This window comes from Leguminivora glycinivorella, chromosome Z (assembly GCF_023078275.1).
Source record: "Leguminivora glycinivorella isolate SPB_JAAS2020 chromosome Z, LegGlyc_1.1, whole genome shotgun sequence".
NCBI classification, from domain to species: domain Eukaryota; kingdom Metazoa; phylum Arthropoda; class Insecta; order Lepidoptera; family Tortricidae; genus Leguminivora; species Leguminivora glycinivorella.
In genome coordinates this window covers 41161293-41186613 of record NC_062998.1, presented here as the reverse complement: position 1 = coordinate 41186613, position 25321 = coordinate 41161293, and the positions used below count along the sequence as shown (strand labels likewise).

Sequence of the window (25321 nt, the reverse complement as noted above, 5' to 3'; positions counted from 1 at the left end):
AAGTGCATGCTGTTCTTATAAAAATACCAAAGTCACTAAAAGCGTGCCGTTCAGATTTGAAGAGTTCCGTTCTGGCCATCATAAGCAGTTCCACTGCACCAAATGTCACTGTTCCGTACCTAAATGCATGTTGTTCCTTTAAAAACACAAAAATCACCATATGTATGCCTTTCAGATTCGAGGAGTTCCCTCGATTTCTCCAGGATCCCATCATCAGAACTGGGTTCTGAGAAAAATGGGACCAATCTGTATGCATATACATTCAATTAAAAAAAATTTTCAAAATCGGTCCAGTAACGACGGAGATATCGAGGAACAAACATTAAAAAAAAACAAAAAAAAACATACAGACGACTTGAGAACCGTCCTTCTTGAGAGATATGAGGCGACGGTTAAAAAACCGCCGCTTTTGGGGTTCTAGTGAAAGGTACTTGCGGAAGTGGGATTATGTAGAAATATGTAGGTATTTTTTAAAACTGCTTTTAATGTAAATCTTTGATTATTTGATGGAAACACAAACGAATATACGTATACCGTTAAGGTTTGAGGAGTTTCCTCAACTATGAATCCGATATGCGATTATAAGAAATCGAGCTTTACAAAATTTGACTTTAAAACTCAATATGTAAGCATAACAAAGAAAAAAAAACCGGCCAAGAGCGTGTCGGGCCACGCTCAGTGTAGGGTTCCGTAGTTTTCCGTATTTTTCTCAAAAACTATTGAACCTATCAAGTTCAAAACAATTTTCCTAGAAAGTTTTTATAAAGTTCTACTTTTGTGATTTTTTTCATATTTTTTAAACATATGGTTCAAAAGTTAGAGGGGGGGGGACGCACTTTTTTTTCCTTTAGGAGCGATTATCTCCGAAAATATTAATATTATCAAAAAATGATCTTAGTAAACCCTTATTCATTTTTAAATACCTATCCAACAATATATCACACGTTGGGGTTGGAATGAAAAAAAAATATCAGCCCCCACTTTACATGTAGGGGGGGTACCCTAATAAAACATTTTTTTCCATTTTTTATTTTTGCACTTTGTTGGCGTGATTGATATACATATTGGTACCAAATTTCAGCTTTCTAGTGCTAACGGTTACTGAGATTATCCGCGGACGGACGGACGGACGGACGGACGGACGGACGGACGGACAGACAGACATGGCGAAACTATAAGGGTTCCTAGTTGCCTACGGAACCCTAAAAATCTCCTAACAAATAAATGTCACTGTTCTGAACGTAAACGCAAGCTGTTCTTATAAAAATACCAAAGTCAATATAAGCGTGCCGTTCAGATTTAAGGAGTTCCGTTCTGATCTTCATCAGCAGTTCCACTGCACCAAATTTCACTGTGCTGGACGTAAGTGCATGCTGTTCTTATAAAAATACCGAAGTCACTATAAGTGTGCCGTTCAGATATGAGGAGTTCCGTTCTGACCATCATCAGCAGTTCCACTGCACCAAATGTCACTGTTCCGTACGTAAATGCATGCTGTTCCTTTGAAAACACAAATATCACCATATGTATGCCTTTCAGATTTGAGGAGATCTTTCGATTTCTCCAGGATCCCATCATCAGAACGGGGTTCTGATAAAAATGGGACCAGTCTGTATGCATATACATTAAATAACTATTTTTTTTCAAAATCGGTCCAGTAACGACGGAGATATCGTGGAACAAACATAAAAAAAACAGACGAATAGAGAACCACCTTCCTTGAGATTTGGGGCGGCGGTTAAAAAAACATTACACATCGACTGTAAATCCACGGGATCATTTCGTTGCGGGAAAACAACTACTAAAATTTCACGGTGTATATTAACAACGTTGATGTTTTGTTACATTATTTTTTCAATTAATACCTTCTGGTTGTGTACCTACAGTTGATCGATTCAAGATTTGCCATAATTGATAGGTATCAAAATTATGTGACTTGACAGTTATGTCAGCATCAGTCGAATGTCTGGTGAAGATCAGGGTGCTCTAACAGTGTTTCAGATAAGTAGTAAGATTATTATTATAGGTAATCTAAATTCAACATAGTAACATAGATAACAAGAAATTTGTTATAGATAAAAATGTATTGTTTCCTTATTTAAGCGGAAAATTAATAGCTTATTATATCTTATACTTTTAAACGAGCAATTCTTGTATATTTATTTATTTATATATTTATTTACACTGACGATCTCGGAAACCGCTCTAACGATTTCGCAGAAATTTGTTATGTGGGGGTTTTTGGGGGTGAAAAATCGGTCTAACTTATCCTTAGGTCCCGGAAAACGCGAATTTTCGAGTTTTCATGCGTTTTTCTTCGCGCGCCATCTCGTGTGCAGTAGTTGTACTGTTAAGACAGAATTCTTTCGGTCGATGTAAGTACTATTTATTGCAAACACTAGATGGCGACACAGGTCAAGGCTAAAACGAACAGAAAAATACACTATTTGAGTTTTTGTGGCGAAATGCGCGCCATCTCGTGTGGAGTAGTTGTGTTGTTAAGGCTGAGAATTCTTTCGCTCGAAGTAGGTACTATTCATTTTTGAACTAGATGGCGACACATGTCAAGGATACGAAACAGAACCGAGCGAAGCTCGGTTGCCCAGATATTATCGTATAAAATGTGTACACATTACAATCTGTACAGTCATTTGTGAGTGTGTTTAGTGAAACGTCCCAGCTTGTCGGTTACAATGAAGGCGAGATTACTTGACTACTTGTATCCTTATATGAATAAATAAACTAACAAAGCTGATTTATAGCAATCATCTAAGTGGGACGTTTTCCCGTGCACTCTCACATTTAGAGTCAAGCAATGATTTATATACTACTCTGACTTCGGTTCCTTACCACTCTTAGTAATTTAATTACGGCTTAGGATGTGCTCTGCCGTTTATTACATCGTACCTAAATAAAATCGAGGAACTGTGTTTTAGTTCATACATATGTTCATACGTAGGTACAGTCGCCATCAGATATATAAGAGCGCCCGAGGTACTCAAAAATATCTGAACACGCCTCTATTGCCTAGGCGTTAGAGGCGTGTTCAGATATTTTTGAGTACCTCGGGCGCTCTTATATATCTGATGGCGACTGTACCTACACAATTTGTATACAATCAAGTAATTCAAAACAATCTACCGTTTATAGTTCATATAGGTTTCTATTTCTACGCCAAATCTTGGGATTAGTTGTCAAAGCGGACCCCAGGCTCCCATGAGCCGTGGCAAATGCATATTTGTAGACGAACATTAGATTATGTGCGTTTTCACATTATTCGATCCGATATCGGATGTCGGACCGATATCCCATACATTACAGGCGCCAATGGCGCCATTTTGGTTTTTTTCAATTGAAATCCTTCCGACATCCGACATCGGCTCGGATAATGTGAAAACGGACTAATGTATATCTTTCTGTACAGACGGTAGTTAAATAATTAGTGCATGTGAATAAAAAATCATTAAGTACCTCTTAAAAACGTAGCGTCTGGGGTCGAATCCGATAACAAATTCTGGACAGCGTTGTTTAGCGATTGCCGACGCCGGTGTCGGGTCCCAGCAGGCAAATCCGTCGAACATCGCCGGACACCACGAACCCTCATCTATTGGTTAATAAAGTACACGGTTAAGTAAATATGTAATGTGAGACGTGTTTTTTTTCCAAATTCGAATGATCGTTGGACTCATTATCACAAGAGAACTACCTTATTTAATATAGGTATAACTTTTTGTTACATTGGAAAAAAAACCGGCCAAGTGCGAGTCGGACTCGCCCACCGAGGGTTCCGTACAAACTTTCAATAGCTGAATCATCAAATGTACTTAATTCATATAACTCTACAGACTTGACTAAATCCCTCAAGACTCAATTTCCAACATAACGAGTAATATTTAATATACAATTTTATTACTAAACAACGTCCAAAGAAAATCAAGACAATTTGACGTCAATACAACATTGTCGTAAGGACGCTCCTGATCCTGACCCGACCCCATTATAATATATCAGGAAAAACGCGATGTAGGAAATGAGCGCTCAAAAACTAATGTGCGCAAGCTTAAAGTATGGAAGATGATTGTTATGTTATAATTATTTATTGCGTGAACCGGTTTTAATTATTTTTCCTCTATTTAAAAGAAGGTATTTTTATTGTTATTCAGTAGAAATTACAGGTACCTACAACAAACACCCGCAAGGGTGGTAAAATTAAAAATGTAAATCTGAAAGGTTTTTATAAAGTAAAAAAAAAATCAAAATATATGGATGCTGATAAGCAATAATGTGTCAACCCACAAAAACTAAAAAAATGAGATTTTAATGCCATGTTATAGCTGGATTTTTAAACTTCTATTTGCAAAAATGACCTTTTCATTTTGAAAATTTTCACTATCCCAAAAGTAAAAAAATAGGTTAACACAAATCCTTTATCGTGTGTTGCCTGTTTTGCATTAATGTGTCAAGAACCTTAACTTATTATAGTAATTGGCAGAAGACATATTTAAATTACAATAATGTGTTAAGAGGGTTGACTCGACGATTTTTTTACACTTGACTCACATTCTTGCAAAACGCAAAAAATGACATAGTTACCCACTATGAGACTTGAATGATTATTGCAAAATGATATTTTATTCGTTGTTTTATGCTACGACCCGTGTTATAAAACATAAGTCATTATTGTTAAATTATATTCGGGTCATAAATTGTTCGTTTTTGGTGTAAGTACCATGACACTATATTGTAAAATATAACTGTTCATATTAATTTATGTTTGAATAAGTTATGACTTAGTCCATTAGTATATTTTTGCACATGAATGGTAAATTCAGTACGAAATTGAACATTTTAAGTCATGAATATACATATTCGTTATTATAATTTGCAAACATTTTTTACAAGTACGTGTTTATATAAAAATCTAATATAAGCTACTATTTTTTTATAATTAATAATTACATTAAGATGTGTTAATGTATGCATAAACATATTGTTTGATTTTTGAATACTTACTGAATGGTAGTTTATTATTTTGTTAAAGATATTTTATGTTTTGTTCTTGTACAAGTCATGAGTTATTCATAATTTAAATGACTTAGTCTATTTCTTAGCGTAAAAAAATATTTTGTTGTATATTTTAGATAAGTAGTTTATTTTTTTTAAAGATGATTATTTGGTTTTTGTAACGATTTTTTGTTGAAAAAGCACAGATAATTTAAATATGTGTCTAGAATGATCATTACTCTAATAGTTAATTTATAGTATTTTATTCAACAGGCGTTTAAAGGAGGTCAAGAAATATGAGTGGCGTACTTTCCACGAGTATTTTGGAGTCAGTTAAACACCATTGCATACAATACTTTTACAACGACCATGCACTTAGTTTTTAATAGTTTTTTTAAATAATTCTCGCGAAATTCACACTGTTTCCTGTATTGCAAAGGTTTGCACTGTCAGCTCAGCTGCCCAAAGCCTTCCCGCGCACGCACGCAGTATCGTTAATGCAATGCGTTGCCATGATTACAGAACCAAACAATGCGTTTTCAGTTTTTTCGATACGCACAATCCTGTAAATGACGAATAACAGTTCGGGAGTAGAAAAATCATTAAAAGGTTTGATTAATAAATAATGTATTGATTCCTACATACCTAATAACATAAGTGACCATGACAGGATTAAAAAATAAAAAAAATAAATGACTGATATGTTACTTAACACTTATAAAGTTAAAAATATGCATAGGTAGAGTATTTTACAACAACAATTTATGTGCTTTAACATGTTTATTTAAGACTCATAGATATTTTTAAACAATTAGCAAAAGTGGGTTAAGTATCATAACACAGTCTTGAAAAAGTTTGACGTCGTCGAACAATTCGCAATAAAAGAAAAGGGCATTATTTCGTCAAATTGAAGTTTGTTTTGAAATTAAGCTACAATAATCACTACTACTGAACGTATTATAGCTGAAAAACACAACAATCTATATAAAAACAATTTTTTTTAAGAGAAACACAAAAAAATGAGAAAAAATCTTTAGACGCCATTTTCTCAAAATGGTTGGCGTGTGGGTTGACACATTGTTGCTTATCAGCATCCATATGTACGATTTTATTTTTCCTTTCATATTTATTATAATAACTTATAACCATATTTGAAAAAAAAATCATAAATTTTCGTTGGTAAACTTTTTCCTTCAAAAAACGATTTTTTTTCCACAACAAAAAAAAAATATAAAAAATAGTTTTGATATGTACAGTTTGAGCTCTTTCTAACGATACCCCATTGTACCTAGTAACTTGACATTTATAATTTGCTCCCCTTTCATATTTTGGCCATTTTCTATAGTTAATATTGATAAATAAAAAAAAAATACTTTCATATTGTAGAGGTTCACGATTTTCATAAATATTCCAAATTTCAAGTCGATAGCATAACTAGTTCTCGAGATATTTAGAAATGTGACAGACAGACAGACAGACCGACAGAGCGTCGCCATAAGGGTTCCTTTTGTACCTTACAGAACCCTAAAAAGAATAACTAAGTGTGGGAGAACCTTAAGAAAACAATAAGTTACTGTCAAGTACTTAATAAATGTTGCCTAGCAGCAATTTTCACCAGCCGCCACTGGTACCTAGTAGTATGTATGTAGTAAATTAAAATCCATAATCCTGCGGACCAAATTGACAAGTAAGTGTGAACAAATGTTGCCACAGTTTGGCTAGTATCGTTCTTATCGATATTAAAATTATTATTACATCGTAGATTTAAGGTGCACCCAGACGGGACAATCAAATTGGCAATTTGATCTTTTAATCAATATACCAACATTTTCTGTGATTTCGACAGATCAAAAGGTCTGTAGACCCCTAATTAGATAAAAAATGTAAATTTCAAAACAGCAATAATGTAAATGAAATTTATATATTTATTATGATAGTTTATTGAATCTTTACAAATGAATTATTACATTTTTTTTGTTTTTTTAAATAGTCCCAACAATATGGTCAATCTTTTTAAGAAAAAAAAAAGCGGGTGTATTGAGAAATTACAGCCATTACAGCCGAAAGATGGAAAGATTGTGTAAATCACATAATATCCTCCCGGACTACCAGGTTGAATTCCTAAAATGTTGAAATCCCGAAACGTTGACTTTCCCAGAATGTTGATTTTTTTCAGTTTCGCAAAATGTTGAATTCTCATAACGTTGAAATATCAAAAAGTTGAAATCTCAAAATGTATACTTTCAACATTTTATGAACTCAAGTTTATATTCCTGGAATCTTTTTTTAACATGGGTATTTTTTTATATGATTTCTACTCAGAATCGCGAACTTTTTGGTCCTAATAGGAGAAAAAAATGTACCTTTGATGGTCATGAATTTCAGTCTTCAGACTGTATTTAACCCATTGCTGTAACGGGGAACAAAATTTTAAGGCATTATGCTTCGAAAAGGCTCATCAGTGGAGTCTTGGAACTTAAATATGCCCTGAAACTATATAGCATGTAACAAAAGTCAATAGAATAGAATAGAATAGAATAAACATTTATTAGTGAACACAGACAAGACAAAGAACACATAATAACAACAAGACAGAAAGTAATGAAGTGCCACGAAATGGCCTCATATCAGCGTGTTGCTGGTGACTTCCAGCGCTGATCTTCCGATGAGACCATCAAGTGAGAAAGATTCACGGAGGGTAACAGACAGAAGAAATGCAAAACACATATACAAGAAAAATGGACTACAGTTAAAAAGAATAAAATTGAAAACGTTACAAGAAAAATAACAACAGGCTGTTATATAAGCAAGATATAAGTATACAAAAGAATAATAACAAGCAGAACAGGACAGAACACATTAAATTAATAAAAAGAAAAAAGGAAAGCGTCATACACCAGATCGCACACACAGCGTTCCATCGTTTGGTCGCTTAGGGTGCTTTGAGATAATTTCGACATACAGAAATGCTCGGGTAATTTCGAAAGGGGAATCTTGATATGATGGAAATAATGGTGATTTTTATGTGACTTTTAAAATTAGACGACGTTCGAAATTACCCCAATGCACCCTACTTCAACAGCCGACAAGACCAATACCCTGATTGCTATTTAAGCGGAAAAAATCGAAACTCATTTTTTTCGAACTACGAAATTTTTTCACTTGTATCACACTTAGGGTCATTAGTAACCCTATCAGCTGTTAAAGTATCACTCGGGACCTTTGCAAAGGTCCCTGTAGGTCCCTGTAGGTACCTACTGCAAATTCAATCTTATGGAAATTCAACATTTTAGGGTTGACCATACCGCAAAATCAACTTTCTGCAAATTCAACATTTTAGGATTCAACAAGCTGCAAATTCAACTTTATGCAATTTGGACATAAAAAGAACTCAACATAATGCAAATTCAACATTTTAACATTCAACATCCTGCAAATTTAACTTTTTGCAAATCCAACATTTTAGGAATTCAACTTGGTGGTCCTGGAGGTAAAAAAACCGAGGACAAAATGTTACAACTCGACCATTTAGTGGACAATGTCTCGGATCGTTTTATTAGGGTTCCGTAGTCAACTAGGAACCCTTATAGTTTCGCCATGTCTGTCTGTCCGTCCGTCCGTCCGCGGATAATCTCAGTAACCGTAAGCACTAGAAAGCTGAAAGATACCAATATGTATATCAATCACGCCAACAAAGTGCAAAAATAAAAAATGGAAAATAGTTATTTGTTAACGCCGAGTGTGGAATTGAAAAACGAGCGAGCGAAAGGATTCTATAGTTGAACCACGAGCGAAGCGAGTGGTTTGAGAATAGAATCCTGAACTTGCGAGTTTTTTAACACACGAAAAGTAAAATACATTTGCCCCCGAGTGTAACACAAAACTTTTCCCCTTACTATAGCGAGGAAACTACACCGCAAAAAATGCGTTTATCACTGCTTCCACTATTTCCACAGGTGGTAAATCATCTTCATTACTAGATTCACTTACTTTTATCAATTTTAAAGCAGTTAATTTGACTTTATTCAAGGTCAAATTACTTTACCCACTAGTGGATAAAATGCGTTTTTACCCGCTGGTATTAAAGGACAAAACACGTGTTTCCGAGCTAGTGAGGGGAAAAAATGTTTTATTAGGGTACCCCCCCTACATGTAAAGTGGGGGCTGATATTTTTTTTCATTCCAACCCCAACGTGTGATATATTGTTGGATAGGTATTTAAAAATGAATAAGGGTTTACTAAGATCGTTTTTTGATAATATTAATATTTTCGGAAATAATCGCTCCTAAAGGAAAAAAAAGTGCCTCTAACTTTTGAACCATATGTTTAAAAAATATGAAAAAAATCACAAAAGTAGAACTTTATAAAGACTTTCTAGGAAAATTGTTTTGAACTTGATAGGTTCAGTAGTTTTTGAGAAAAATACGAAAAACTACGGAACCCTACACTGAGCGTGGCCCGACACGCTCTTGGCCAGTTTTTATAAACGTAACTGATGATGATGATGAAGATGACGAAATAACGGAGCCTGGGAATGTGGGAATGAATAATATTTTTTAATAAAGACTAGTTATCGTCGGACAACATTTTTTTTTACCTACTAGTTCGGATACCTTTTTAGGGTTCCGTAGTCAACTTACCCTTATAGTTTCGCCATGTCTGTCTGTCCGTCCGTCCGTCCGCGGATAATCTCAGTAACCGTTAGAACTAGAAAGCTGAAATTTGGTACCAATATGCATATCAATCACGCCAACAAAAAAATGTTTTATTTGGGTACCCCCTACATGTAAAGAGGGAGCTGATATTTTTTTTCATAACAACCCCAACGTGTGATATATTTTTGGATAGGTATTTAAAAATGAATAAGGGTTTCCTAAGATCGTTTTTTGATAATATTAATATTTTCGGAAATAATCGCTCCTAAAGGAAAAAAAAGTGCGTCCCCCCCCTCTAACTTTTGAACCTTATGTTTAAAAAATATGAAAAAAATCATAAAGGTAGAACTTTTTAAAGATTTTCTAGGAAAATAATTTTGAACTTGAAAGGTTCAGTAGTTTTTGAGAAAAATACGGAAACGGGAAAACTACGGAACCCTACACTGAGCGTGGCCCGACACGTTTTTTATGCTATAAAATCCTATAAGTATAAATATCCACTACCTTGAAAACCGAACAAACCAAAATTTTTACCTTTTATTTAAAAGTAACATACGTATTTTTGATTTAAACTAGTTTGTTATTTGTACTTTACAACTTGTCGATATATTGTTATCGACATATACCCTTCACTTTTTTTATTTCACTGTTCCTGGTAACATTTCATCTGTCAGTCATTTGTCAATTTAGTCCGCAGGATTGTGAATTTTAGTTTAGTAAACACTTTACTTTTGCACAGAACAAATTACATTAAGTACAGCGAATAATTATAATGGTTATGTACAAAGGCGAGCTTATCTAGAGTTAGACTAAATGAGGCGATATGTTCCAATGATGTATTTTTTTACAATAAGATAATTGCACATATGATTTTTGTTGTATTACGTATGTCGTGGACAATTCGGGACAGTGTATGGATGGAAACTAATCTTCATGAAATAGCCGCCAAAGACTTGAAACATATTACTTTTGGAAAACCTACGAGTTAAGTTTACTTGGCTGTGTGAAAGTGTCTGTTAATAATGTAATGGAATTTAATTTTACAATGACGGCTGGATAGGGATCTGTTGTTTGATCTCGTAATGGTATTTCTGGAGCGCGCATTTCGGTTCCGGGTAGCCTGGGGCCAGGCACTCGTGTGACTCGTCTTTACAGGCGTCGACAGGTATCATTTGGTCTGGACCGATTTACATTATTATGGAAATTGTTCTTAGGTATAACACCGATAAATTAAATTCCATATTATTTGTGATTAAAAATAACAGCAAAAATTTATAAATGTGACAAGCATACCTATTTAAAATTGGTTTATTGCTTGCATGCATTATTGATTTGTCGTTTCTTTAAATAAAAATCTGGAGCTTGTTGCCGTTGCGAATGTTGAAAGTTTTTCTGATTGGCTTCATGTAAAATTAATATAATTATAAATATACAGAAAGAACACAAACTGATCTTCTTTCGTTGAGACTTATGTTTCCATTGGTATCCCAAAAGTTACATATTTTAAAAGTAAAATGGGACATATTGGGACATGCGCTATATAAACCCGAGCGGTGAGTGACGTCATATGTCAAAACACTGCTCCATGCAAAACAACGACACTCTGGTACAAGGATTAGACATTTCATACGATACCGGTCGAACGCTATAATAATAATGCAAGACACGATATGACTAAGCACGCTTTACTTTAAGTTACTCTACCAAACGTTGAATTCAGAATTAGATCAAGAGCCCAGGCCCGCCAGACCTTCCTCAAATTCTCAAGGATGAAACTTTGGGACAATGTAGAGTTCACATCGGCGTTTAATGTGTGCATATTTTCTAGTTCGGCCCATCGGCCAATTTTTTGCTATCAAGTGATGAAGGTGAAAAAAAAGTGCTTACTTTCCTTAAATTCTCAAGGCTGATTTTTATATATGTGTTAGAGCACGTTGTTAGAAATTGGTTAATCAATGCCAGACCGTTTCCGCCGGCCATAACTTTTACCAGACGCGACAAAGTTGGCAAAAAACGACTCTAATTTACCTCATTTTCTCAAGCCTGATTTTGATATACCTATGATACGCAGGGACCTATAACTAGACCGTTTGTAAGCAGTCAGACCAATCGAATGGACCCAACCATCCGCAAGGGGTTCCCTCTATGTGGCATAACTTTATTTGTCCGAAACGCTTTTGTCATAACAGATTTGGCATAATCGATTTTTGCCGAATGTTAATGTAGCATAAACCTTGTTTGGTATAATTCACGATATTTCGAATATTATTTTGTCCGAAAATATATTGGCCTACTATTATTGAGGCCGAGTGTCATTAGAAAGAAATTGGATGAGCATAAATATTTTTGGCATACATCCCATTATCCGAAACTTATTGCGCATACATTTTTCGTTAAGCAGAAATGCGCTTTTAGGGAAAAATGGTTACACTCGGTTAGAATTGCGAACTCTACAGATACTCATTGCTCCAGAAAAGTGGGTTAGGTTAGGTTAGAACTGCGACCACAACAAACACGCACCGCTAAGGAAAAATGGGTTAGGTTAGGTTAGAACTGCGACCTCAATAGAAAAGCACCGCTAGGGAAAAATGGGTTAGGTTAGGTTAGAACTGCGACCACAACAGAAAAACACCACTAGGGAAAGTGGGTTAGGTTAGGTTAGAACTGCGACCACAACAGAAAATAACCGCTAGGAAAAAGTGGGTTAGGTAAGGTTACAACTGGTTATAATGGTAAGATTCGACCTATACTGATGTTATGCCAAAATAAATTCGGCAAAACATTTAATCGGAACACTAAGTTTATGCACATAAAATTTATGCGTAAAAATGATTCGGGGCACCAAATTTGTGTACAAAGAATATTCGGACAAATCACAATCTGCCTAAACATATTATGCTAAACTTGACTATGCCATAGCAGTTTATGCACAAAGCCAATTATGACTAAATCGATTATGCACAAATGAATTATTCATAAAAAAATTATGCCACAACAGGGTGAACCCATCCGCAAGACCGACTTAAAGTTTCGATATGAGCATTAGTAGAATTGAAATATTCCGGGTCTATAAAAGCTAAAAACTTGAATTTTCTACATTAAGCTACGTGTATATTGTATACCTGACGTAATAAGCGACTTTCAAAAATTTTACTTCTAAGGAAATAAAAAAATGAAAGTTTATATGTGGTGCAAGATTAATTTTAAGCTATGAATTTTATTTACACTGCGTAAGTACATGTGTATTTTATTATAAATATAACTTTTACCAGACGCGACAAAGTTGGCAAAAAACGACTCTAACTTACCTCATTTTCTCAAGCCTGATTTTGGTATATGATACGCAGGGACCTGTAACCAGACCGTTTGTAAGCAGCCAGACCAATCGGATGGACCCAACCATCCGCCAGATCGACTTAAAGTTTAGATATGAACATTAGTAGAATTGAAATATTCTGGGTCTATAAAAGCTAAAAACTTGAATTTTCTACATTAAGCTACGTGTATATTGTATACTTGACGTAATAAGCGACTTTCAAAAATTTTACTTCTAAGGAAATAAAAAAATGAAAGTTTATATGTAGTGCAAGATGTAGATTATTATTCTATCTTATATTGTAATAATTAGTATATGCCATATTTATACATAGTGTGAGGTCCCTCGCCCACAAATTAAAAAGGATCGATCTTAAAACTAATTTTAAACCACCTTGTTCGACGACCGAAAAAAAAGTTTAATTTACTTTTCTTCTTTTATTTATAATAAAATACACATGTAGTTACGCAGTGTAAATAAAATTCATAGCTTAAAATTAGTCTTGCACCATATATAAACTTTCATTTTTAGGGTTCCGTAGTCAACTAGGAACCCTTATAGTTTCGCCATGTCTGTCTGTCCGTCCGTCCGTCCGTCCGTCCGCGGATAATCTCAGTAACCGTTAGCACTAGAAAGCTAAAATTTGGTACCAATATGTATATTAATCACGCCAACAAAGTGCAAAAATAAAAAGTGGAAAAAAATGTTTCGTTAGGGCACCCCCCCTACATGTAAAGTGGGGGCTGATATTTTTTTTCATTCCAACCCCAACGTGTGATATATCGTTAGATAGGTATTAAGAAATGAATAAGGGTTTACTAATATCGTTTTTTGATTATATTAACAGTTTCGGAAATAATCCCTCCTAAAGGAAAAAAAAGTGCGTCCCCCCCCTCTAACTTTTGAACCATATGTTTAAAAAATATGAAAAAATCACAAAAGTAGAACTTTATATATACTTTCTAGGAAAATTGTTTTGAACTTGATAGGTTCAGTAGTTTTTGAGAAAAATACGGAAAACTACGGAACCCTACACTGAGCGTGGCCCGACACGCTCTTGGCCGGTTTTTTTATTTCCTTAGAAGTATGTTATAACTTAGTAACTTTAATTCAATTTTTTATTAAATTAGGACACTTTGTTCGGTTGTCGTTTGTTTCCTTTATTTTAGTGAATATTTTAAATATATGATTTTGACTCATGGAGACCATATACATCTCTAAGGAGAATTAGATTAAGTAGATATACATTTTATTTTTAGTTGTGACATTTAGAGTCATTTGCACCTCTAAAGTAATTTTAGACTTTTTTTTTTGTATTTGTACTTTTTATATTAAAATTTAGTGTAGTTCTTGGTTGTAATTCGACATTAGAGACCTTCTACATCTCTAATTAATTGTATAGAGTTAACTTTAGTTAGAACTTAGAATTAGTATATAATAGTATCAATTGTAATTTCAACTCAATTTTAAATATTTTTAGATACTTATGTACATGTGACGTGTAAAAGTGCCCCTGTGGCCTATTTGCTGAATAAATTATTTTGATTTTTGATTTTGAGTAAAATTTTTGAAAGTCGCTTATTACGTCAAGTATACAATATACACGTAGCTTAATGTAGAAAATTCAAGTTTTTAGCTTTTATAGACCCGGAATATTTCAATTCTACTAATGCTCACATCGAAACTTTAAGTCGGTCTGGCGGATGGTTGGGTCCATCCGATTGGTCTGGCTGCTTACAAACGGTCTAGTTACAGGTCCCTGCGTATCATATATCAAAATCAGGCTTGAGAAAATGAGGTAAGTTAGAGTCGTTTTTTGCCAACTTTGTCGCGTCTGGTAAAAGTTATATTTATAATAAAATACACATGTACTTACACAGTAGGGTGGAGCGTGGTTGTATGGAGAAAAATAAAAATTAGAAATTCATAACGGAATAGGTGTCAAAAGTTGCGAAAAAATTTGCAGATTATATTTCTGGCATCAAATTTAAAATAAGGTACTACTTTTGGCCCTCTACCAGCCGTAAAAGCAAAAAAATAAGGTAAAATTAAGAAATAAATTAAATATGTCTGACGTCAATTTTTATTTTTTATTATTAATTAATATTATAAAAGAAGCTGTAATTAAGTGAATTTAACCATAATAATGTTTAAATTTGTTAAAATTTAGTAAATAATGATACTTCAAAATTTCATTTTTAACTCAATAATCACGTTATCATGCGAAATACGATAAACGAAGTAACACGTGCAGTATATTTTTTGGGTTGTATTTTATATGAAAGGACATATTTAGATATAAATTTAAAGTTTTGGGTTTTTCCATTTTTCTTGATTTTTCCTATTTTTACATGATGACCAAAAGTGACATTTTAGGCGTTATTAGGCAATTTAGGCATACTTTGAAGCGATATAACTAAATTTTTTGGTTGGACTGATATGGTTTTTAATATGCTATGAGTTTATTTCGATTGATAGCTTTTCTGTCACATGCTAAGAATATTTTTTTAAGCACGAGATACATGTAAATAGGATTTTTTGGAAAATTCCAATTTTGCTATAAATTTAGGTCTCAGAAAAAAAAATGATTTAAAGTACAAAAAAAATAAATTAAAATCATTTCAGATACCAAAGACTATGTTTAATATATAAATTTAATAAAAATATGTAAAAATAAAAAAATAAATTTTACAAAAAAATATAAATATTTTTTATTAAATCAATGGTAGAGGGCTAAAAGTATATAGCTAGATTTTTTAAATTATTTTTCTCGTAATCTTCATAAAATTAGGCATTCTTTGAGTGGTATTCAATTGCATATTTCCAAAATTTTAAAATTCGCTCCACCCTATTACACAGTGTAAATAAAATTCACAGCTTAAAATTAATCTTGCACCACATATAAACTTTCATTTTTTTATTTCCTTAGAAGTAAAATTTTTGAAAGTCACTTATTACGTCAAGTATACAATATACACGTAGCTTAATGTAGAAAATTCAAGTTTGTAGCTTTTATAGACCCGGAATATTTCAATTCTACTAATGCTCATATCGAAACTTTAAGTCGGTCTGGCGGATGGTTGGGTCCATCCGATTGGTCTGGCTGCTTACAAATGGTCTAGTTACAGGTCCCTGCGTATCATATATCAAAATCAGGCTTGAGAAAATGAGGTAAGTTAGAGTCGTTTTTTGCCAACTTTGTCGCGTCTGGTAAAAGATAAATGGCCGGCGGAAACGGTCTGGCATTGATGATAACCAATTTCTAACAACGTGCTCTAACACATTTATAAAAATCAGCCTTGAGAATTTAAGGAAAGTAAGCACTTTTTTTTTTTCACCTTCATCACTTGATAGCAAAAAATTGGCCTATGGGCCGAACTAGAAAATATGCACACATTAACCGCCGATATGAACTCTACATTGTCCCAAAGTTTCATCCTTGAGAATTTGAGGAAGGTCTGGCGGGCCTGGGCTCTGGGCCTAAATTGAGTGTTAATACAGTTTGATTTTTCAAGTAGGTTTAATATATTACTAAACTATGGAAACGTACTTAAAAAATATAAATACTTGTAGTAGCCGTAGTAAGTACGTATTTATAGGATTTTTATCCATAAACCTTACTTTACTCTCATAGTTGGTGATATATGTAATATTCTAACGTTTTCCTACATAGATTTCGCGTTACAAATGTTTTTGTTGCATATTTTAGTAAATTGTTAAATTGTAACATCAATCGAGACCGCGCATCAATCGCGACCGCGGATACCATTTCATTTTGCTGGACCAGCCAGCAAATATATTACAATAATTTACGTACCGCCGATTTTCAATATATTAAACTGCAATCTATTTTAAAAGTAGTATTTCAATAGTTTTAACATAATTAAATATCATTGTTATTATAATAAATAAAACAACTTTATTCAAAAGACCTTGGTACATCTAAAACTAACTTAAAAATACTAATTGATATAATACTACTCTATTAAAACTAACATTATTAAAATGTAGTAGGTACTTCACCGTACGCTTAAGTTTCGTAAATAAGTAGTTCTGTTTATATTTTATAAATAAAAATACATCACATGTGATCATGACTTCAGATTGGTTGCATTAATTGTTTAAGTTGGAGATACAAGGTCAAAGTTTAATCGAATGTTTAATACCACACTCCTGACGATTTTTGTTAGTTTTTACTGACCTTGATCAATATCCGATGTCGAAGCATATATCGTACTATGATTAACATTTCCAAAATAGCACTCTTCTACGAGTCTCGTAATCCACTGTAATTTGGGATCCCCACTATCGAAGGTTCGATTTGAACTTTGCATTTTCAGTTTCCGGATATTTCCATTGTGGCTATTCGTTCAATACGGGAATGTTTAAATGTTCACGCCAATGCCAGCTATGACATCTGTAACAAAAGATTATGATAACTTGTTATCGCGGTTCAGTAAAATGTTTTCAGTCAACATTGGTACCAGCCAACTTACTCGTATGATAGGTATATATTTATAGCGGTTCATTCATAAAAATACCTATGCTGATATAGTGCATTACGATACAAGTGCGTAAAACGTTACGAATTTCTTTTTCGCACGAGTATCGTACGACGTTTTTCAGTACAGATGGCCCTCTGAAGTTTCGACCTGTCATATAATGAACCACTTCTCGCACTAGTGCGTAAAAAAAACTCCATCTATACTGAAATAGTACATTACTACAGAGGCCGGGACAAAGGCGGCGGCGGCGGCTTGGTCTGAGGCGGGCAACCCCATTTCCCGCCGAGGTATGTATAGTGCTTTTCTCAAACATGGTATGAAATAAATAAAGTCTACTGAAAATAGTAACTTTGGATGGCTGTATCTCCTAAACGGTGCGTCGTAGCGCAAAAATAATCGAATTTTCGTTCCCCTTTGACACCCCGTATACGCTTATAAAAAATCAAAAAGTTAAAAAAAAATTTAAAAAAAAAACGAAAAAAATTTTTTGTATGAAAACGCACCCAAAATCAAATATTGTCTAGGGCCCGTACCAGTTGCAGTTGGCACGTCTATAAAGCCCCTTATAGTTTTTTTTTTATTGGCTAAATACCTGGATGTTATGTCACAATTATATGTGTTTGGAAATTAAAAAAGAAGACTTTGCCGGCCTTGGACTGCAAGGTTTGTATGAAATTCCATTATCTATCAATCGTCCTAGCCGCACCTGCAACGTCATACTTCGCTGCTAATTATAAGGCACATAACATCAATATTTCATACCATGTTTGAGAAAAGTATTTTATTGTAATGTCACATAGCCTACAGTCACCGTCAATAACATTGCACAAACAGAAAGCAGCAAAAATATCTGACACAATCTTAAGCAACCCTTTTTTTTTTTTTTTTTTTCATTTATTTAACCTGGGAGTTTTAGCAATCTGCTAAGCCACCCCCGTAATACAAAAGTTACAAGTAAATAACACTTAAATTAGACACTCGCAGGAACGTTATTTAGTGAGGAGAAATAAATACTTAGCAGTTCCTTGGCATCATCGGATGACGGTGAGGCCAAGGCACTGTTACACCAGCCCACGTTACTGCCACTACACGTAAGACGCCCGCGCCGCTGTGCAGCGCTCCGGACACATTCCGTCAGTACATGTACAACATCTTCCACCCTGTTGCAATCTGTACAATTAGGTGAATCTGACAACTTCATAAGATGTTTGAATTTATTAGTAGGTATGTGTCCAGTACGCAGTCGAAGCAGTGATACAATGTACTTACGTTTTATTTTCATGTTTTCAAACCACGGGTAGCGAGGAAGTTCATGCTGAATGGTTTTGTACCAAATCCCTTTGGCTAAAGACCGCTCATCGTAGTGTTCTTTCCACTGTATATGGCATTGTTGTTTTGCTATTCTTAGAATTTCATTGTGCACTGGTAAACATTCATACTCATCTCCTTCACTAATAGCTAATTTAGCGGCAAGGTCTGCCTCCTCGTTACCTATTAGGCCAACATGTGAAGGTACCCACTGTATCACAACTTTTTTGTTAGCAGCTCGAATCTTACAGATGGTTTCCAGGATATGATAGGCTATCGGTAGACCTCGATTTCTCGAGGTTAACCGAGCCAGATGTAGCAATGCACTTTTAGAGTCAGATAAGATGACATAGTCACTGTAGTCCACTGATAAGATATACGCTAACGATTCGGAAATAGCAATTAGTTCGGTATGCATTATTGATATGCCGGCATTGATTTTGAATTTCGCGCTCATGTCTATCTGTGGGTCATAGAAAGCCGCACCAGAACCGGCTTCTTCCCTGGAACCATCTGTAAAAATCTTATAACAGGTGGTATACTCCTTGTTTATTAACATACTACATTTAGTTTTCAGAGTGACAGCACATACCTGTTTTTTAGAAACATCAATCCCTTCAACATTCGGTCTTATATATTGCGAAAGATCGTAAAAGGTGATCCATTTACTCAAATAATACATAGGTAATTTACTCGCCGACTGGATAGGGTATAGTTTGTAAGATCTAAGTGCACTGACCAGAAGTGGGATTTTCTTTGTGTTCCAGTACCTATGGTTGCACAAATTGTCCAAGTCTTTGACAACCTCACTAGTTATATTGTTTTCAAAGGATTGGGCTTTCAGCCAAAATTTTGCCGCTAAATATGTTCTACGCATGTGTAAAGGAGGTAGACACAGCTCACTTTCCATCGCCTGAATAGGAGTTGTTCTGATAAAACCCCCAATTACGCGCATTGCTAGGTTTTGTACTGTGTTGAGTTTGTTTAAATGGCTATTGATGCTAGTATCATACAAGAAGCTGCAATAATCGATTCTGCTACGAATGATCGTTATGTATAGGCGTCTCAGATGAGTCGGGTGAATGCCCCAGCTACCCCCTGCTAGAACTTTAAAAACATTTATGTAAGTAAGTAATTTATCTCTAATCTCGTTAATATGCCTACCCCACTTTAAACTTCTGTCCAGCCACATGCCCAAGTATCTAACGCTGTCCACCTGTTGAATAGTATTAGTATTGGCCAAACAAAGTTTTACATCCGTTTTTCTTTTTCCCCTGCTAAAGAGACATACTTTAGTCTTTCTGTGAGATATATCCAAACCCAGGTCTTTTATCAGATTAGAAAAGATGTGCAATGCACATTGTACATCCGCGATGGCCTCTGCTATGTTTTTGTTCGAGCTGTATAGAACAAAATCATCAGCGTACTGTGATATAAACACACGTTGTATGCTATGACATATTTGGCTTGTTGCTACATTAAACAGGGTTGGTGATAACGGATCGCCCTGTGCTATGCCCATTCCCGCAGTGCGTGTAAGAGTTTCCTCTCCAGTCTCTATTGATAGGGTTCTTTGGCTCAAAAATTCCCATAAGTAGTTACATAAACTGCCCCCGACTCCTAGACTATCTAAGATAGACAGTAGGCTAGTTACATTAATTTGGTTATAAGCGCTATTTATGTCTATGAAGCAACCAACGGTAGGTGTCCCTGTAGTGAAACCTATTTGTATTCGCGTAACTATTCTTACTAGATTATCCAAACATGACCTCGATCTTCTAAACCCTGTTGTTTCCCCAGAAAAACATTCATTCTTCTCGATGTACCATTCCAGTCGGCGGGTAATGATTGTATGGAAAATCTTACAGAAACATGACAACAAGGCGATAGGTCGAATATCTGTAGAACTCTGATTCCCGTTTCCCGGTTTCGGTATAGGAATAATGTTAGATAACTTCCACTGTTTGGGCACAAAGCTGAATTCTAAGAATCGGTTATATAAAGCAACTAAAATCTTCTTTCCCGATTCCGGTAAGTTGTAAATCATGGAATATGAGGCGCAATCGGGTCCAGGAGCTGTATCTGAGCGTTTAACACAGTTATTTAATTCCTGTATCGTAACCGGTGAACTTAGTAATAAGTTATCTGAACAAAATGTAGGTTTCTCGGGTGTTGCAAAGTCTGGTGCCAAGCTACTAAGTAAGGTTTCTAACTTTTCTTTGTTTACACTAGATCTAGTGGGTTTGTAGCCTTTGATCCATCTCATTTTCATCCACATTTCTTTGGAAGAGGTAACATTGTCAATGTCGTCGCAGAACTTTTGCCATGATTTCTGTTGTTGTTGTTTTATCGCTGCCCGGGCATTGTCCACTTTGGTTTCTAAGATCTGAAGGTTATCTGGCGTTGGGTTCTTCCTAAATTTTGCTAGCGCTAAGCGTCTTTCTGCCACTAGCTTTGAAAGGTCTTGCGTCCAGTAAGGCTTAGGTGAAAATTTTGCCGGATTTAACGGAGTTGTGGGTATTTTAGTTGCAGGAATGAATTCATCCGCCACTTGATCTATGACCTCCACAAATTTATCATATGCTGTTTGGTGATCTAAAGGTAAGACAAAGCCAGATAATTTTTCGTCTAGTTTATTTCTATAGCCAGTCCAATCTGCTTTACTGAAGATCCTGCGCCGTTTAGGTTTAATGCACGTCGCCCTTCCGATAGATAGGTTCATTTTTATAATCATATGATCACTACCTAGGTTTTCATTAATAACTTTCCATTCGAACCTGAGCGCAGTGTCTATAGTGCAGAATGAGATATCAGGTGCTGATTTCTGTACAACGTTCAAGAGCTTCATGCGAGTTGGATTACCATTGTTAAGCGACACATAATCGTTTTCTATAGCTGAGTTAAATACATAGTTCCCCCTTGTATCAGTTTTTGATGACCAGTTGGAATGGTGTGCATTAAAGTCCCCGGCTATCAGCGTCTGTTGATTGGTCTGTGAGAAAACGTAGTTCCAGTCTTCCATTGAAGTATTTAAATTAGGCGGGCAATACACTGAGACTATGTTTTTAAGGTGTTCACAGTTCTCTAACTTTACGCACACCAGTTCAATGTGTTCATTCCGGGTTTTGAATTCAGCTTTTTGAGCCTTTACAGACCAATGGGTCAATATAGCTACCCCACCGTATCCATCATGGCGGTCGTTTCGGAACACATTGTACCCCTTGACTCTAAATGGGCTATCAGGATCCAGCCAGGTCTCACTGAGTAATACTATGTGGATTTTCTCTTGGTACAAGAGTGCTTCTAACTCTGTTTGCTTTGGTCTAAGGCTTTGTGCGTTCCATTGGAGTACGTTTATTGAAGATTTTATGACGCTACTATCCATAACTACTCAGTTGTAGCTATAGGACTCGGTTTCCTGCAAGGGCTGCCTCTTGGCTCTAACTTTGGTGGGTGCCCCGATGTAGGGAGTTACCGGGCCTCTAATTATCTCCCACGGCAGTGATGGGTCTCCTCGCAGTATAAGTGATATGACTTGGTCATAGCATTGGATAGGCACATCACTCCATCGGCATACTCTGGCCTGTTCCTGCTGGGCAGCCATTGTGATGCCCTCAAGCCTCATCCCCCAGCTCTCCTCTCGGAGCCTCTGTGCTAGCTGGGTAAGGCATGTCCCTTGTGTTACACGGGACAGGGCCAGATCCTCGGGACGGGCCAGTATGTGGCTAATCATCTGATCCTCCATCTGTTTTACCTCCTGGAGTATCTGTATCTCTGAGTTCCATTCCCTACAGGCCACCGCCTGGATGGACCTGGTGTTTGAAAACTTGTTAACCAGTGCCTCTTGCTTTCCCACATTGGAAAGGGCCAGGAGTTTAGACATTAGCTTGGGGTTACACGGCCTAATGTTCAGGAGATCTGTCACGAGACGCAATTTCTCCTCCTCGAGCTGAGGTGAGAAGAGAGGCTTGACCTCCCTGTTGACTATCAATTCCGGCAGTCCCTCTGCTATTTTTGCCTTGAGATAGTTCTCAGGTTGTCTGGGTAGCCACAGTGGTAGTGACTGGGGGTCCTTTATCAACATGACAGGGTCAGGATTCTTGACGGCAGTGGTGGCTATTCTCAACATGTGGGCCCTATGGCGAGGGGACTCTAGATATGTTCGCACCAGATGTAGATTACAGGTGAGAGGGTCTTGCACCGCCCTAGTGCAGAAGTTGGGGAACAGGGTTATAGGATATCCACCAAGGATCCTAGAGACAGCCAGAAGAGAAGCCATATACTCCACAGGATAATTGGTCAGCACAGGGTGCCGGTGGTCTAGAAGGAATGAGGCCTCGAGGGTGGTGACCCAGAACGCGGATACGGGTTGATGGTCCTTTTGTGCCGCAGACATACCCGTGGAGTAGAGACCTGCCAAGTCACTATTTAGAGAGGGTATAGTTTGATTTGCCTCGCTGGCAAGACGAGACACGCGCTTGAGTGCCGAGCTGACCTGGCTTCCCTTAAAGAAAAATTCTCTACCGTATTCTAAGAGAGAGACGGACACCCATGTCTCCTCTAGTTTGAGGGTTATTCCTGCTCTCTCACACAGATTGCTCAGCGTAATCTGGAACCAGGTTATGTACTGGTCTCTCGTCATGCCATGGCGAGCCAGAACGTCATGTGAAGGTATTCTGAGATATATCACCTGGTTATCTCCTTGCCCCGTCAATGTGGCTATGGTCCCACACCTCCAAGATGCTATGAGTATTAACATGATAGTCGCTAGTGTCCACCCTTTCTGACGCATCCCCTCCATCCACGCTTCAGGTCCATGTATGCAACGGGGTCCAGTCATGGGCAGGGTGTCGTCTCCCTGGCGGGGTGGGTTGAATCTGTCCTGGAACAATAGCACCACCTCGAGGGGGAATCTCTGGGTATAAGCGAACACATTGGTGAGCCCCATAAGGCGGTCCAGTTCCTAAAACAAGGGTGTGACGCTCTCCGTGCGGAAACTGGTACACCACGATGAGAAGTCCAACGACATGAACACATGGCTTCCCTCGTGGGTGCTAGAAGACTCTGACATCCGTATCAGGTGTTTGTAAAGGGCGTCCTCGGTCTTGGTCATAGTTTGGTGGGGGATATGCTTGAAGACGTTCTTTATGTTGTTCTCAGTCGCCACTTGGTACAGTCTTATCTCCAGCGTCATCTTCCCGTAGAAACGCGCCTTCTCTTTCTTCATTTCCCGTTCCTTCGGCACCCCCACGGCCACCCTCCAGCTCTGCGGTACGGTTCCTGTAGAGATGGTCTCTATTATGTCCTGGACCGACACATGCTCTCGTTTCACATATTGCAGGATAACATTCCCACTTTCTCGAGGGGTGCCGAAGGAAAGAACCCATGGTTAGTCCTGTGGGCTTGTACATCATATTCATAGGGCCAATGCGCCAGGCTGGGGATGATGGCCTTGTCAGAGAGGAGATCTGCTGTGTACACTTGATAGTCGAAGGTGGTTGTCTTCGCCATTTGCACGTTAGCGAACATCTCTGGGGTCCATGGGTTATCGGTAGTCTCCCCCCAGTAGCCCCCCTCATAACATTGGGTTACATACCTGTCGGCGCCAGGAAGTAGGGTCAGATTGGGCCACCTGCGGCGTTTTTTGAAGTGATTCCTGGAGTACTCCAAGACGAATGCCCGCCTTATCTCCTCACCTACCTCTTCTAGTCCGGGCTTCAACACCGAGCCCTTATCGATCCACGCTGCCACGCTGGAGTCCATGTCCACTTCCGGGTGCCCAAAACACTTTGTCATGCCTGTCAACTCCAAGGCTAGGTGGACATCAATGCTGGTGACGGGGGGTCGTGTTGCAAGTTGAATGGTAAGAGAGTTGGGATACTTGGCCACCAGCTCTCCAAGGGAGTTCAGGAACCCTGGGCTCCCCTCCATGTACTTCAGAATGGTTCCTATCACCAGGGGCTGCCAGCCCTTGAGGATGTCGTACACGCCGTCTTTGTATACACCTATATCATACAATACCGAGTATATCACGCCGGATATCTCTTCAACGAGGTTGTGCCCTGGATACTTTTGCTGGTTATGAAGCCCATACATGAGAAGAGAGAACCATGCATTTACACAGTCACGCACAGCGAGTAGATGGCTGTGAGTGATGAGGAAGGCGAAGTGCGACGATGTCCATATCACATGTAGATTTCCATAGCACGCCCCTTTGCAACCGAAGAACTTATATGACTGAGTATAGTTCTTGTTGAACGTTATCTTGCTGATTAGGCTAGAGAACATGGCCTTAAGTGTGTATACTCTCCGGAACAGTGTGGGAAGGTTGGTCGGTATACCAGGTTCCTCAAGAGAGGCATAGTCGCGGAGCCCTAGGGTTGTCGCCTGATTCGCCACCTTCATGTGGAATGCCAGGCGTCGCGACAAAGAGGGCACATCCGGGAAGTCAGTGATGTGGAGCAGCGCCCAGTGGATGAATTGGTCGGATGGCAGCAATGTCACCCCTCGGGTGTCCCTCTTCAAAATCCTG

At 37.2% G+C, this 25321-nt stretch overlaps 1 protein-coding gene across 1 annotated transcript in view; it reads right to left on the bottom strand.

Moving 5' to 3' along the window:
* LOC125240491 (calcitonin gene-related peptide type 1 receptor) overlaps positions 1–17310 on the bottom strand; it is a 152560-nt gene extending 135250 nt beyond the window's left edge. Inside the window, exons 1-2 of the mRNA XM_048148385.1 lie at positions 17178–17310; positions 3472–3604 (exon numbers count right to left, since the gene is read on the bottom strand). Of these exons, the coding sequence (XP_048004342.1) occupies positions 3472–3604; positions 17178–17310 (266 nt within the window). The remainder of the gene's footprint in view (positions 1–3471; positions 3605–17177) is intronic.
* Positions 17311–25321: the final 8011 nt, after the last annotated feature.